The sequence below is a fragment of the Urocitellus parryii genome, chromosome 4 (genome assembly GCF_045843805.1).
Source record: "Urocitellus parryii isolate mUroPar1 chromosome 4, mUroPar1.hap1, whole genome shotgun sequence".
Classification (NCBI taxonomy): domain Eukaryota; kingdom Metazoa; phylum Chordata; class Mammalia; order Rodentia; family Sciuridae; genus Urocitellus; species Urocitellus parryii.
In genome coordinates this window covers 66,815,367-66,831,148 of record NC_135534.1, presented here as the reverse complement: position 1 = coordinate 66,831,148, position 15,782 = coordinate 66,815,367, and the positions used below count along the sequence as shown (strand labels likewise).

The 15,782-nt window shown below is 40.0% G+C and overlaps 1 protein-coding gene across 1 annotated transcript in view; it reads right to left on the bottom strand.

Annotated features, from left to right (window-relative positions):
* The window catches only part of Emsy (EMSY transcriptional repressor, BRCA2 interacting), an 83,951-nt gene extending 79,905 nt beyond the window's left edge, over window positions 1–4,046 (bottom strand). Inside the window, exons 1-2 of the mRNA XM_026387298.2 lie at window positions 3,940–4,046; window positions 2,170–2,278 (exon numbers count right to left, since the gene is read on the bottom strand). Of these exons, the coding sequence (XP_026243083.1) occupies window positions 2,170–2,239 (70 nt within the window). The 5' untranslated portion in view covers window positions 2,240–2,278; window positions 3,940–4,046. The remainder of the gene's footprint in view (window positions 1–2,169; window positions 2,279–3,939) is intronic.
* Window positions 4,047–15,782: the final 11,736 nt, after the last annotated feature.

Genomic DNA, 15,782 nt, shown 5'->3' with positions numbered 1-15,782 from the left:
GCAATTCAAAGGTTTGTTGTTATGATAATGAGCCAACAGGTGGGGAGGAAGTGTTTTGGCAAATCTCTAAGAAGACTCACACTCCCAAAGGGTCACAGAAGATGATATTACCATGTAGGATAGCTGTTTTCCTCCAGCAGCATTACCCACACAGCTCTAATTTTTTTTAAATTTGCATTTATTTTATAATGAATTACTTCTGTACTGTACATTTTTGTTTCTTCAGTTTCTTCTCTGATACATTCTTTTTTCATGCAACCTTCTTTTCTGGTTTAGGAATAACTTGTTCCTTTTCAGTAGGATCATCTTGATGTGAAAGGGGGAGCTCATGAATGGGTTAACCTGATCCTAAACTAATTTGTTCACCTGGATATACTCAAAGACCAGAAAATCTACACATAAACCCCAAAGTTCAGCATTATTCACTGTGTGTTAAAGCATGTGCTTCAAAAATTCAGCATTCTTTTCCAGATACTGACCCTGTATCCAGTTCCTGTTTGCTCTGGGCAAATCTCCTAGCATTGTAATGATAGAATGGTACTCATCACATCTACAAAATGACATCTTTCAGATACTTCGTGGCTTTTCAGGTATGCATACCTTTAACAGTCTGGGCAGCTTCACTGGTATGCTTAAAGTGAACATGAAGATTTTAACCTCTTGCTTTTGTAGGGTTTTCTTGGTCACATGAATAACTAACCATTTTCATAGATCACTTCAGCCATTTATGAGAACAACTAGGGATAAATTTAGACTTAACAGATACTGGGTTACCATTTTTATATTAAAATATGACATCTAGATTCAGGCCCCAAAACCTAGAAACTCTAATTTAATCTACTGTCTGTTCCTCCGTAACAATTTCAGTTATGAAATAAATATGAGTCTCACTTATAATCAGCAGATAGGAAAGTATGTTAATTGCTAGCGCATAGAAAACGATCTTCAAATTAGTACTAAAAGTTGAGATATAGCATAAAATTTTAAAGAGATGAACGATTGACATCTTCCAGCACACCCCCAGAAAAAATAACTCTCTTCAACTTGCTAAAATACAATACTAGGAAGTGGTTTGAAATCCTCAAAGTAGCCTGAGGGAGGGAAATAAAAAGGGCAAGAATTATTAGAAGGCAGGGCTAAAATAGTGATGATTCTATCTAATTTAAATACAAGAATTCCCAACAAAGATTTCCTTTGAAGCAAAGATTTAGCTGCAAATAAGTGATGTTTGAAAGTAACTACTTTAAACATGCTCAGATGTCAGGAATCATCACAGGCCCTTATCTAAGTAATTTATACCCACTGCCAACACATTTGCTTTCCTTTTTCAAGTTATTTTTCATTTACTTCATTTATTATACTAGCCTGAGACTTCAGTGATAAGTCTGCCTTAGAGTCTAAGGCAGCATTTCTCAACTATGGATCTTCATCTGAATCAAAGAACACAGAAAACAACTTGGGTAACTTTTTCTCAAATTTTACCAATGATGACACATGACTAACACCATTCTAGATGCATGGGAGAAGTCAGTCCATTACATACAATAGATGCCTTGGCATTAGGACTTAATTCTCTCCCTAAATGTCAGTTGAGAAAGGTTGCTATAAGGAAAAAGAAGCGCTAAATTGTATATTATTAATGTAAAGTGTGTTTTATTTCTGATACTAATAAAATATAAGTTAGAAAAGAAGGCAAATCTTGCATTAACTGAGAATACAAAAATAGTACATAATTCACACATATGCTAATGTGTGACTGAAAATCATATTCTCTAGATCAAATACTGACTCCAAGACTTACTGTCAGCATTATCTTGGGTTCCAACCTTCAATCTTCAAGATACAGGACCAAAAAAAAGAACCCCTACCTTTTAGGCTTAAGTGAGAATTATGTGCGATATTGAGTGTAATGGACCCAGAATAGTCAAACAGCTCTCAATGAGTCTTAACTACTCATATTATGATGATTCATGCACCTCCTATGTACGAATCGCCATGCTAAGCACTGGAAAAATAACAAGAAAAGTGAGGACTATACCACCAAAGGATCTGCGGTATATCAGGAGATATTACATCCATACAAACAACCATGATCCAAATTGAAAGGGAAAACATCATAGCATGAAATAATGAAACATCATTTCATTTCATCAAAAATGAAAATCATACCCAATTTTCGAAGAATCCTTTTGCATTCATCCCTGCTGAGATCCAAAAGGGTTGGCCACACAACAGGCATTGCTGCTTCTGTTTGGTAGCCCCAAAGAGCTTGTCCTCCCTACCAGAAGTAAAAACAAAATAGCAAATTACCAAAGTACATTCCAAAGGCCACTCACCTGGAAATCCATCCACAGGTTAAGAAGTTAAAAACAGTAAGATGTCTCACAATAATGTTTTACTACCACACTTTCCAACTTCTGACAAGTGAAAAATTAAATTACCATTGAAGAGTTTACTATCACAGGAAAGATCATAAGCTTTAGAGTCAGTTCCTAGTTCCAATTTACTGGTTGTGTGATCCTGGGTAAACTGACCTCTCTGAACCTACACTTTACAAATCTATTGAAACAGAGTAAATACTACCAGTTTGTTTTGAGTATTAAAGAACAGTGCATGTCAAGTTCTTTCATAGTGGCTGACATGTAATTTAAAAATAGACGCGTGTACCTGTGCAACCTTGGACACGATAGTTGACTTCCCTGAGCTTCCTCTTGAGATAAATAGGTAAGGTTCCTAGCGTGTCACTTGGGTTAATGGAACTCAATAAAGAACTCTCCCGTCAAATCTTAGCCATGAAATATTAATTTAGACCCTGTAGTCTTTAAACCATTACTTGCCGAAAGTTTAGATGCCAGGAACTTATTTCCTACTGGGAATTCCCTAGTCTAGAAGACAAAAAGACACAGCGCTGGGTGTTCACACAAAACCTGCTTAGCACACTGTAGACCAGCTGTAAATATTTGCAAAACAGATTTAAAAGAATGGCTGGCGGGAGAATAAAATGAATGAATGAATGAATGAATGCGCTCACTGTCTAGCCTAGGAGTAAAACACTGAACAAAAACAACTGTGTATCCTGTTCCAGGTGCTGGGGCTGCTAACTCCGACTCTACGCCCGAAGTTGAGCCCCCCTCCCCCTACTTCCCATAGTCCTCTCAGCTCAGAACCAACCCAGAGCAAGCAGAACTGGACTGCGCGCCGCAGCTGGCAGGATGACATAAAGAAAAGGGGTGTGGAGGAGGAAGAAGGGGCAGAGCCAAAGGAATCCTCTCCCTCCACAAGCCTGTCCCCGCCTCCCGATAGGATCCTGAAGGCGGCCGGCGACCGCCGGAATCGAGCACCACGTCACGGCATCCCAACGCGTCCCCGCCAGCAGAACCCACCGCCCGGCCGCAGCGCATCAGAAACCGGGCAGTGGTTGCCAGAGCCCGCTCTCGGAACACGGATCTCGTAGAATCCTCCCCCACTCAAGTGTCAAGGAGGCATGCCCGCCCCGCCCCCTCTGCAAACACGCACTCTCTCTCACCACCACAACAAGAGCAGCCCGCCCAGGCCCTGCGCCCGCGCCTCTCAGAGCCGATCCCAATGTCAAGCCCGCGAGACCCAAGTCCCTTCAGCCAGCAGCCGGTGTCAGGGGCTCCAGCCGGCATCCGCGCCGCGCTCCCTCCTCAGCGGAGAGGACAACGGAGAAAGAGTAGGCGCGGGGACAGCCAGCCAGAGCGGACTCGACGGGAGGCTGCCAGAGCTGGACCCCGGCATCCCAGCACCAGGCCTGCCGGAGGTCCCCTCAGTCCACCTCCAGGAGCCCCACGATCCCGTTAGGAAACAACGGAGGATGGGGCTGGGCGCCCCAAGCCGGGCTCCGAATGCCTGGCTCGGCACTCCTCTGCCCTGGCTGCTTGCCAATTCTTCCCAGGACCCTGCCTAAGAGTCACCCACCTGCCCGGCCTTTCGGGGCTCATCTAAAATGCTCCTCCGCCAAGACTAGGAGACACCAGGAATTGGGTTTGTTTGCGGTGCCTCAGAAGGGGCAAGATGGCGACAAGTACCAGGGCGCAGGCGCAGCCGCGCGCTGCAGGTCGGGAGGTGTAGTTCGCCTTTCCCGCCTTTCGAAGAACGGGTACCAAAAGGCCCTCCATTCATCCTGTCCCTCTTTTCCTTCGCGTATTGAAAGGGCAGGCATCGCGTGGGCTGCTGGGAGTTGTGGTCCGAATCCAAACTCCATCCTCTTTCGCTCCCGGTTTGCCGTCGCACGCGCAAAGAAGGCTGGGATTGTAGTTCCTTTGGCTTTGGCTTCTCCCACATACCCTCCTGTCTCCGGCTTCGCGCGCCTCTCCTTCGGCTGCTGTCTTGCAGCCAATCGACTGCTCTCTCTGCTACGTGTGACGCCACACGTAGCGGCCAAGATGGCGCTGGTATCTGGAGCTGAGGCTTCTTGGCGACCTTTACTCCAGCGAGGTTAGGTACATAGCTTCGTTTCTGAAGGGCGATTGAGGATTAGGATCAGATTCCTCAGCGTCGTGGGGGCAAATATCAGTGTCCTCCAGCCGCCTAGACGACCACTCGAGAAGAGATAGTCCACGCAACGAGAACAGTGAACATCGCAGAGATCGTGCCCGATCTCGGGGTAACGGAGTTGCGAGTAGAGAAGGAGAACCGGAGGTTTTTCGACCGGGTTCCTGCATACGTGAAGTGGGAATGATAATGGTATCTGGCGCTATATCTGTCAAAGGAAAGAAGCAGAAGGGGTTTATTTGAGGCACTACAACGTGGTAGGTTCACCCTCAGCCTTTGGTCTTGTTTAATCACTCAACAATTTTGTAAAGGTCTTGTCACCCCATACTTTACAGATAGAAAAGCGCCCAGTATATTGTTATTCAGGGCCGTGAGATCGAAGCCAGTGCCTGGTATTTTTGAAGATTCTAGCAAAGTTTTCTAAATTTTGTCCTTATGGTAATATAGAATGCTGTAGAAATGCTTAAGTCAAAAGGAGTTTTTATTATGCATTCTGCTATTTCCATTCCTTCTCGAAAAATAAGAGTTGCGGCTGGGCAAGCAGCTGAGTGGTAGAGTGCGGGAGGTCCTCGGTTTGATTCCCCAGCTCCGCGGGGAAAAAAAGAAGAAAGGAAAGTAGGAATACTACCCAGTGGGGATGTTGTGATACACAACTTAGATAAAATTTTTTTTTTATAAATTATGAACCAATATGAACAAATGTGTGAGATCATTGGTGTTGGTGGATAGGAAGAGAAAATAAGTGACAGCATTTAAATTTCTTACCCTACCTTACCCTTCCTCTTTGATCTTCCAGTACATTTGTTTGAGGCCAGTAGCTTAAGAATTCTTGGTAAGATGGTAAATGAAATCTTAATAGAAGACTTTGTAAAATTTAACATACATTCTTGGATTTGAGCCTTGCAACATCTCAGGCAATTGTAATTAAGATCCAATTAAGGGCTGGGGATGTGGCTCAAGCGGTAGCGCGCTCGCCTGGCATGCGTGCGGCCCAGGTTCAATCCTCAGCACCACATACAAACAAAGATGTTGTGTCCCCGGAGAACAAAAAAATAAATATTAAAAAAAAAAATTCTCTCTCTCTCTCACTCTCACTCTCTCTCACTCTCTAAAGAAAAAAAATCCAATTAATTAATTGGGGTTGTGGCTCAGTGGTAGAGCACTTGCCTAGCATGGATGAGGCACTGGGTTCCGTCTCTGGCACCACATAAAAATAAATACAATGAAGGTACTGTGTCCATCTACAATTTATATATCCCCCATGCTATGAATGAAACTGGAACTCATCCAGTTTCACACAGCTAGGAATTGATAACTGGGCTGTGTAACCCCAAGTCTTTTGGAACTCCAAGTGTCCTTTCTGTACAAGGAATATCAAAATGACAGAAATGGAAATACAAGGACTTATAAAAACGGAACCTTACATGAGAAGCAGCATTTAAGTGAATGTGGTTACCTGCATTTGCTAGGTGCCAACCATTGTTCTAAACAATTTAAAGTTTAGTATAGTTACCAACCACTTCTTGAGGTAGAAACTGTTATTATCCCTAATTATAGTTAAGGCAACTGAGGCGGAAGAAGGAGGTTAAATAGCTTGATAAAGGTCAGACGTAGTTTTTAACGAGCTCCTAAGTGATGGTGCTGTCAACCACTACTTTCTACCTCACTCCCCTTTTTTCCTAATAATTTTTATTTATTTTACTTTTTTGCAATCAGAAACTACTGTTTCCATTTTGTCTCTAGCTGCTTCATAATATTTTCTTCTTAAAGGATCAGACTCAAACTACCCTCAAAAAACTTTCCCTACCCCTATCATTCCCTATAGGATGAAACAGGCAGTCAATCCCATGTCTGTCCCCACATCACTTACTACACACGTTATTACAAAGCGCAGAACACTAATTTATGGTCATTTGAAAATTCCTGACTATAGATAACAATTTTTTAAGGCAAGGGGCCCACCAGATCTGTGTACTCTTGTGCCTAACACATAGCTAAAATGTATCCAGGGCTTTCTCTGTTCCAGGTGCCTCATACTAGCCCAATTTTATGAATGAAGAAATTAAGCCATAGAATGTTTAAATAACTTGCCCAAGGTAACAGGCTAGTAATTAGCAAAACCATGATTTCATGTGAAGGTACTTTGGCTCCAGGAAGTGTGTGGTCAATAAAATGAGAGTCACCCTACACTTACAAAGAAGAAACTTAAGTGGTTTTTTTGTTTGTTTGTTTGTTTTGTTGGTTGGTTGGTTGGTTTTTTTTGGGGGGAGGTGGGTATGGGTGTGATGCTAGGGATTGAACCCAGGGCCTTGTGCATGCAAGGCAAGCACTCTACCAACTGAGCTATATCTCCAGGCCCCAAAACTAAGATTTAATTATTCTATTAGACACAAATAATTATAACTACCTCTAGCCTGGGAAAATGTACAAAAGCATAATACCTGTCTAAGCTTCATTCCCCTACCAACTAAGCAGCTTGGCCTTAAATTTCAAGATGCCTTCTATCTACCACTCTTTTATTGTCATGCTATATTGGTAAAGGTAGATCTCACCATTATGACAAAAGTGTCTGTGAAAGGCAAATTAGAATGGGTAAGTCCTTAGAGATTTGTTTCTACATTTTAAAAAAAGAAAAGAAAAATCAGTTATGGTCGTGGATGCCATTAATTAAGTAGCTTGGGAAGCTGAGGCAGGATGATCACAAGTTTAAGGCCACTCTGGGCAACTTAGCAAGACTTGTCTAAAAATAAAAAAAGACTGGGAATGTGGCTCAGTGGTATAATGTCCCTGGATTCAATCCTCAGTACTGAAAAAATATAATGAGATCTTAAGAAGTCAAATGATTTAACCAAAGTCAATGGGAATTTCATGGCAGTACTGGAGCTGGACTTTGTTGACTGCTCTTCTCTATATAATATGGCCCTTAAATTCTTACTTTTAGGGAGTTTATTACCACACTGATAATAGCCAAAGTGTGTACTAAGAATGGAAATATCAAGTCAAAAGAGTAGAATATCAAATATTAGATAACATAAGTAGATCCAGGAGACAGAAAAAAATAAACTGGAGATACCTTAGAATTACATACCCAGGTTCAAAGGATTATCAAAAAACAATTCTGAACAATCTAAAATGGATTGGAAAGTAATTATTAGTTGTCTTCATTCAGCACCCTCGCCTTCCATTGAATTTTAGTAGTTTCTGCTTCCCAAATAGCAAGCTTCATTATTTTAGTGGAGTGACAGGTCCTTATCACCTCTGTGGATTGGGCTTTTTACAAACCCTTTTCCTTCACAGGAACTTCAGTGTAGCCTTTGCCCAGTACGTCCATCATATTTCTACGGCTAGTGAGAGTGAGCAGTCAAAAACTCATTGTATCAGTTCTCTTAAATTTTTCCATGACTCCTAATTACCAACAAAATAAAAATTATAGTGTTTTTTTGCAAGCAAGCCTGTGCTAGCTGTATATCTCACCTTTTCCTAGAGCACTGCTGCCACCTCTTTACCTTGTCTAGAATCTTGCATTTTCCTTAAATTCATTGGTTCTCTTGAAGTTCTTTTGAGACTTCTTCCTGCTCTCCCACTTTCCATGTCTTGAACCAGGAATAAAAATTGACATTCTTGTAACTTGTCACTACAATATCCAAACCAATCTACATTGAGGCTTTCACCATTAAGCCATGTAATCTCCATTCCTTGACTGTTAGGGAGAAGATTTTTGACAAGTGTGCTATCATTGTCCACTGTGACCTTAACACCAGTATAAAAGCCTTTCATTACTGCTGCTGTTCATTTCTGGGACCATATCCTGCACTTTGTTCTCCTGAACTGTTCTGAATATCAGCAGCCATGGCAGTTCATGTTCTAAACAAATCCTTCTTTTATTTCAGATTTCTTAGTCCTTTGCACTCACCAAACCTGCTCTTCAACTTCAGTGAAATCTGCTGGCTTACAGTTTTCCTAGTTCTCCAAGTCTGTTCCCCTTCACTGGATTTACTTCTTCCCATTCTATCCTGGACCCTACAGTCATTTATTTCAAACTCAAGTCTTTTCAACACTTTTCAGTTTCTCTCTCCTTCCACATTGACCCTAAAACAGACCTTAACTACAGGTCAGTTTTTTCCTTACATCCTTGCCCCTTATGTATAGAACTATTAACCATTAGTGCATCATAAATTATCCCAAATTTTAGGGGCTTAACAACATTTAATACGTGTATTATAAATTTCATACTGTTTTTGCAGTTTCTGTTGGAATCAAAAGTGCCTTAGCATAGGGCAGAAGGGTGGGAAGGAAAGGGAAGGGGCAGGGGATTAGCAAGGATAGTGGAATGTGATAGACATCATTATCCAAAGTACATGTATGAAGACACAAATTGGTGTCAACATACTTTATATACAACCAGAGATACGAAAAACTGTGCTGTATATGTGTAATAAGAATTGTAATCCATTCCGCTGTCATTTAATTTTTAGAAAAATCAATAAAAAAATAAATGGGAAAAAAAAGTGACTTAGCTAGGTGATTTTTGCTCAGGTCTCTCAAGAGTTTGCAGTCATCTGAGCCTGATAGACTGGAGGGTCAGTTTCCAAGGCAGCTCACTCAGTGTGGTTGACAAGTTAGAAAGGCAAGAGGTCTCAGTTCCTTAGTAAGTGGATCTCCCTACAAGGTTGAGCATTTTCAGGATGTGGTAGCTGAGTTGCCCCAGAACAGTGATCCAAAAAAGAACAGTATAAAAGCTACAGTATCACAGTGTGTACATATGTAGAAATATATGATATAAAATGAAGTTTATAAATACATGCATAAATGGATATAACACATCCCCTGAAAGGGAGTTTGTACAAAGCAGAAAAGCTAGAAAAACTTGATGGGAACATGTTGAAAAAGCATTAGATAGCATTTGCCAGGTGTGGTGGTGCACTCCCGTAATACCAGTGGCTTGGGAGGCTGAGACAGGAAGATTTCCAGTTCAAAGGTAGCCCTAGCAAAAAAAAAAAAAAAGGCACTAAGCAACTTAGTGAGACCCTATCTCTAAATAAAATACAAAATAGGGCTTAGGATGGGCTCAATGATCAAGTGCTCCTGAGTTCAGTCCCCTGTACCCCCCCCCACCAAAAAAAAAATGTGTGTGTGTGTGTGTGTGTGTGTATAGTGTGTATATATATATTAGATAGCATTTATTGAAAACCCATTATAAAAGAATAACTAGTGTGCATCTCATTTAAACCTTATGCCGTCCCTAAGATATAGTAATTATTGTTCCATTTTACAGCTGAGGAAACCAAGCCCTAGACAGAAAAAATAATTCATCCAAAGTCACGTATCTCCGAAGACTCTTCCCAAGAACACACAGATATTAAGGAATTCTAGTTATCCATGTTTGCCTAACAAACCATTGCTCACAAATTTCTAATTTGAGTAGGGCTTTGTAGGGTTAATTAACCTCTACTCACATCATCTGGACCAGTCTGAAGGCTGAGAGATGAGGTATGGAATCATCTAAGAGCTCTTTTATTCTATAATCAACGTAGGCTGTTGACTGGAATCTGGTGAGGTTATCAGCTGAAACATCTGTTTGTGGCATCTCCATATGAGGTAGGCTTCTTTACAACATATGGGCAGATTCCAAGGCAAGTGACCAGAGAAAGATGAGGAAATTATCACTTTTATAATGAAACTCTGGAGGCAATTTAGCCTTATTTCTGCCATATTCTTTATTAGAACAGTCAAGCCTACCTAGATTCAAGGAAAAGGAAAATAGATTCTATCTCTTGATGGAAGTGTGGTAGAATTCATAAAGACCATGTGGGACCAGGACTATTACTATGGCCATTTTTAGAAAATATCAACTACCACAGTTCATAACAATTTATATCCCCCCATACATGCAAAAATAGTCCTTCAATTTCCCTTACCCAGGATCCCTCAGAGTTTCTTCCCATTATGGCAGAAGACTTAGGCTTGAGGACAAGGATTCTGTCATCTAAGTCAGAGCCAGGTGTAGGTGAGATTTCTCAGTTGTAGTTCCTCTTCCTGTGAAGACCTGAGAACTAAAGAGACTTTTCACTATACATCCAACATACAATGGTGGGACAGCCATAGGATAACCACTTTACACATTTATGTTAAAAAGGGAAGCAAAGGCCCACAGAGTCATTGGACCATAATAATTCTGAAACTATTTCTCTAATAAGGGCTCAAGTCTTATGGCCTATGCATGATCCTCTGCAGCTCTTGATTCCACCTTTAGTACTTTGTGAGTTCAGCTTTCTGAGTCATTCTTTTTCCATTAAAAAAAAAAAAAAAAAAAGCTGATGTTTGAAGCCAAGTAATTTCTCATTCTCCCAGCTCAGAGAAGTTCAGGAATCCAAAGGCCAATTTTCTTTTTAAGTATTCTGTTGCCTTTGATCTAAATGTGAAGTATTTACTTGGATACAATTATCTTAAAAAATTTTTTTAGTTTTGTTTTGTTTTGTTTGTAGTACTGGGGATCAAACCCACAGCTCACACATGCTGGGCAAGTCCTCTACCAAGAGCTACATCTCCAACCCTGAATCTTTCTAACAAACCATATGAAAAACCCACTCACAAACCTCAAGATAAACTCTTCTGAATCTTGCTCTTCCTGTAAGGGTATTGTGGGGCAATAAGCTTAACATTTATTACAATTTTATTCTTTCTTAAAGATCTTCTTTCTTTTAAGATCCTCAGCAGGGAGCTGGGGCTGTATGTAGCTCAGTGGCAGAGCTGCTTACCTAGCATGTATGAGGCACTATGTTCAAACCTTAGCACCACATACAAATAAACAAATACAATAAAAGCATTCTGTCCATCTTCAACTACAAAAAAAAAATTTAAAAACAAAAAAGATCATCAACAGGACTTTTGTCTGAAACGCCACCGTAACTGAGGTCATGCCCTTGACTTTACCTTTAGACCATGTTGTCCTAATAGCACCCAAGATTTAATCTCCATCCAGAAGTAATTTCTTAATTTTAATATCATCTGCCTTCTGTAGAAGCTAAGAATGATAAATTTTTATGCTCCCTTATCTTTTTATATATATATATATATATATATATATATATATATATATATACTTTTAGTTGTAGAAGAACACAATACCTTTATTTAATTTATTTAAATGTGATGCTGAGGATCTACCCAAATGCCTCACATATGCTAGGCAAGCAACCCCAACCCCTCCCTTATCCTTAATAGTTTATTCCTTCTTTCTCTCTACTTTGTTTAGAAAACTTATCAATAAGGTCATCTAATCCATTAGGCACATTTTCTATTTCCATGTTATCACAAGTGACAATATTACTAGAATTTCTTCTTTTTTTCCCTTTTGCAAAAAACTGAGGATTTTTTTCCTTTGCTGTACTGAGGATTGAACCCAGGCTAGACAAGCTTTCTGCCACTGAGCTACAACTACCACCCCTTTTGTTTTTTGAGACAGTCTCACTAAGTTAATCAGGCTGGCCTCAAATTTGTGAACCTCCTGCCTTAGTAGCTGAGATTACAGGTGTGCTGTACTATGCCCAGCTGCTGACAGCCCTTTTGAAAACCTTTAGGTTTTCTCCAAGACAATCCACTAACACTGGTCACAAAACTATATCTTAGATATATATTATAAGAGTATTCCACTCCTGGTATCAAAATTTGACCTGGTGATCAATTGCTGCATAACAAAACAACATTTTCTGGCCCCAAATAGTAAGATTTATTTTCACCCAAGAATCTGAAATTTGATCAGGGCTTGGGAGGGACATTGGCCATTTTTAGGAAATGCAAACTGCAACAGTCAAACCAAGATTTAAACTTAGATCTGATTTCAAAAACACATGCTTTTCCCACTGTATCTGCATGATACAATTGTCTTGCTTTTTAGATGGATGAATATTAAATTTTAAAACCAAAATGATCTGTGTGCAAAAGAAGAATTAAAGGGGGAAAGATATAATCTGGAAACAAACTACACAGAGCTGCCAACCAACTCCATACTAATATGGTGAAAGCAGTTAGTCTCTGCTTTTACTTGCTGTAAAAAAGAATTGCATTGAATAAGCAAGGGAATAATTCTTTAAGGTTAGATGTGTCATTTCTCTCCTAAAAAATGATTTCAGTTAAACATTAAAGAATTTGCATATTAGTAAAGTTCATTTTTTGTTTATTATTGAGTACTCACTGAGTGAAGCAGTTTGCCTGACTCTGGAGAACAGATTAATAAACTGCCTTTTGAGATCTCATAATTTACAGAGGGGAGACAGATGTATAGATAATTGCCATAGAGATGGTGTCTGTGGTTTTATGAAGTTGTGAGTAAAAGAGTTAAGGAGCCACTCACTCTTCCTGGGAGCTAGCAAGAAAAAGTCACCAAAAAGACAACACATAAGCAGGGCCTTAACAGATAGGATTAAATAAGGAACAGATACTCAAAGCAGAGAAAGAAATAGCAATGGCAGATTCACAAGCATAAACACTGGAATTTGGGGAAACACAAGCATTTCAGTTTAGTCAGGGATTTTTGAGTCGCCTCATCACTAATCAGAGATGAAAGTTCTGACTCTCACTAAGCCTTATCTGATACCTTCCCACCAGAGAAGGAGAGGGGCACTACATTACCACCAGGTGCAGATAGAAATCCATGGTCTACATGTGGCATTTATTGAGAGGGAAAGGGGGAAGTATTGAGAGAAGGCCTTGCTACTGCCCTTTGGGGTTTTTTATATATATATATTTTAGTTGTAGTTGGACACAATACCTTTATTTTATTTGTTTATTTTTATGTGGTGCAGGGGATTTGAACCCATTGCCTCATGCATGTTAGACAAGCACTCTACCACTGAGCCACAGCCCCATCCCTTGCTACTGCCCTTTGAGAATGATAGGCCAAGCTTCCCTGTCTTCTCTGACATGAACACAGGAGTGGGGAGAGGGAATTAGTTTCATTTCAGCCTGGCTAGGGTTTGGCCTTTGTGGGGGAAGAGGGTGTTCTGTTGTATTCAGCTGGAGTAAAGCACTTTAGTCTTAGCAGTTTTCTGTCTTGTGAGGCTGCTCCTTTCCTAAAGTTTCTTTTACAAGAGAGAGCTAGACTTCTCGAGGCTTAAAAAAAAAAAATCTACCCATTGGGCATTTCTGAGTAGTAACTTCTTCCTTGCCCACTCCAGAATACATGAGATAAAAAGAAAACCCAAAGAACTCAGCACCATGGTATTCTTTGAGTATTAAGTTCTGCGCTGGCCAATCTGCTTCTCCACCTTTCATAGTTGTTGTTGTCGTCGTCGTCTTCTTTTGGTAATTATTTGTTCTTTTTAGTTATGCATGACAGTAGAGTGTATTTTGACATATTTTATTTATGAGTCAGTGTTATGTTTATGTGTGTTTTACATATAATATTTTAAATGTAATGTCCAGGATTTTTAATTCTACCTAGAAAAAGGAGTAGAAGTAAATAAACTACATCTTCCTGTAAATGAAAGTCTCACTTGATTTTTCATAAAGGTGTGAAGGCAATGCTGTATGCAAGAGACCTCAGAGAATGAAAAGGCAGGCTGCATGCAAAACACTTTACTGACAAAAATAAACAGCCCAATTTAAAAATAGGTTTAAAAAAAAACAAAAAACCTTGAAAAGACTCTTCACCAAAGAGAAAAATATGCACACAAAATGTGCTGAACATAAGTTATTAGAGAAAAGCAAATAAAAAATCACTATGTGATACCACTAATAAAATGGCTAGAATAAAATATCCTGACAATGCCAAATTCTAGTGAGGATGTGGAGCCACTAATTCATTGCTGGTGGAATGCAAAATGGAACAGAAGGTTCAAAAATACACTTATGAAATGCTATGGGATTAATGCCTATAATTCCTGCAGTGTGGGAGGCTGAGGCAGGAGGATTGCCTGTTCAAAGCCAGCCTTAGCAACTTAGCAAGACCCTGTATCTAAATAAAATATTTTTTAAAGGGTCGGTGATGTAGTTCAGTGGTTAACACCCCTGGGTTCAAAATCCCCAGTACAAAAAAAAAAATTCTATGGGAGCAAGAAAAGGATTCTTCCATCACAGAGGGATTCGTAGCACGGTAGCATTTAAACTGTGCCTCATAAAATTATCAGGTGTTTACCAGGCAGAAGTGAGGGGAGAATATCAGGAGTCTCAAGGCAGGGGAGTAAGAGATGCAATGCACAGAAACACAAGAGGACATACAGCACGGCAACCTCTAAAAGCAAAGTGAGCTGAATGTGATGGCACAAGCCTACTATTGAGAGACATAGCAAAGAGGATTGTGAGTTCAAGGCCAGACTGAGCAAGTTATCTAGACCCTGTCTCAAAAAAAAACAGCATAACATGAGGAATGTTAGATTCTTCGTAGTCCTCAGCTGGGAGTTTTTGCCAAATAACTTCAAGCCCTCTATCAAAAACTGTGATGGACACTCCGGGATGAAAATCTTAGATGTCCTCTGAGCTGGTTTCTATGCCCTAACAATTTCTGGGTCTGTAATTTCCATAGTACCTCACGGGAGAGCACAAGACTTAATAACACAAGTGATTGCTATTTAATCCATGTTGTAACCTGAGTGGCAAGAATTTTGCCTGTGCCTTGGACAGTGATTTGACACTGATTAATGACTTGATTATTAGGAAGCCAAAGAGAAGGCAAATGAAAACAGAAATAAAGACACAGTTTCACACATTGAGTTTTCCCTTAGTTCATTTTGGAAAAATGAAAAAAAAAAGGCATTTTTTTTAAGGTTCACCCAAGTGCTAAGATTCCTCAGATGAAGAGCTGATGATAATCAGTAATTATCCAAGGTGAGATCCAAGATATTTCATAAAGATGGAAATAATAACCCTGTCAGAAATGGAAATCAGCTATTATGGGGGAGGGACCTATAAATCCAAACATAATATCCAACTTGTCTTCACCTCAGAGAGTTTCCAGCTGTTTATGATGTTCTGCTATGATTTGCCAGAGATGAAATGCATTTTTTAAAACTCTGCTGTAAGCCAGCTGAACGTAAGGCTTGGAACCATATTCTTTTTCAAGAAGTGTTGAGCACTTGTGAAGTCTGCAGAGAAATGGTAGAAGGTGTCCACTTTCTTGTCAGTTCCAATTAAGATCTTTCCCTTGTGACCCCAGCGTTGATCATTATTTTCTAAGTGAGCTAGTAGAAGATCAGGTCAGGTCTCTCTTGGGTTGAAAGGGCACTTGTTGAGAAGCTGTGGGCTTTAAAGGTATCACTTCAAGGCCAGCA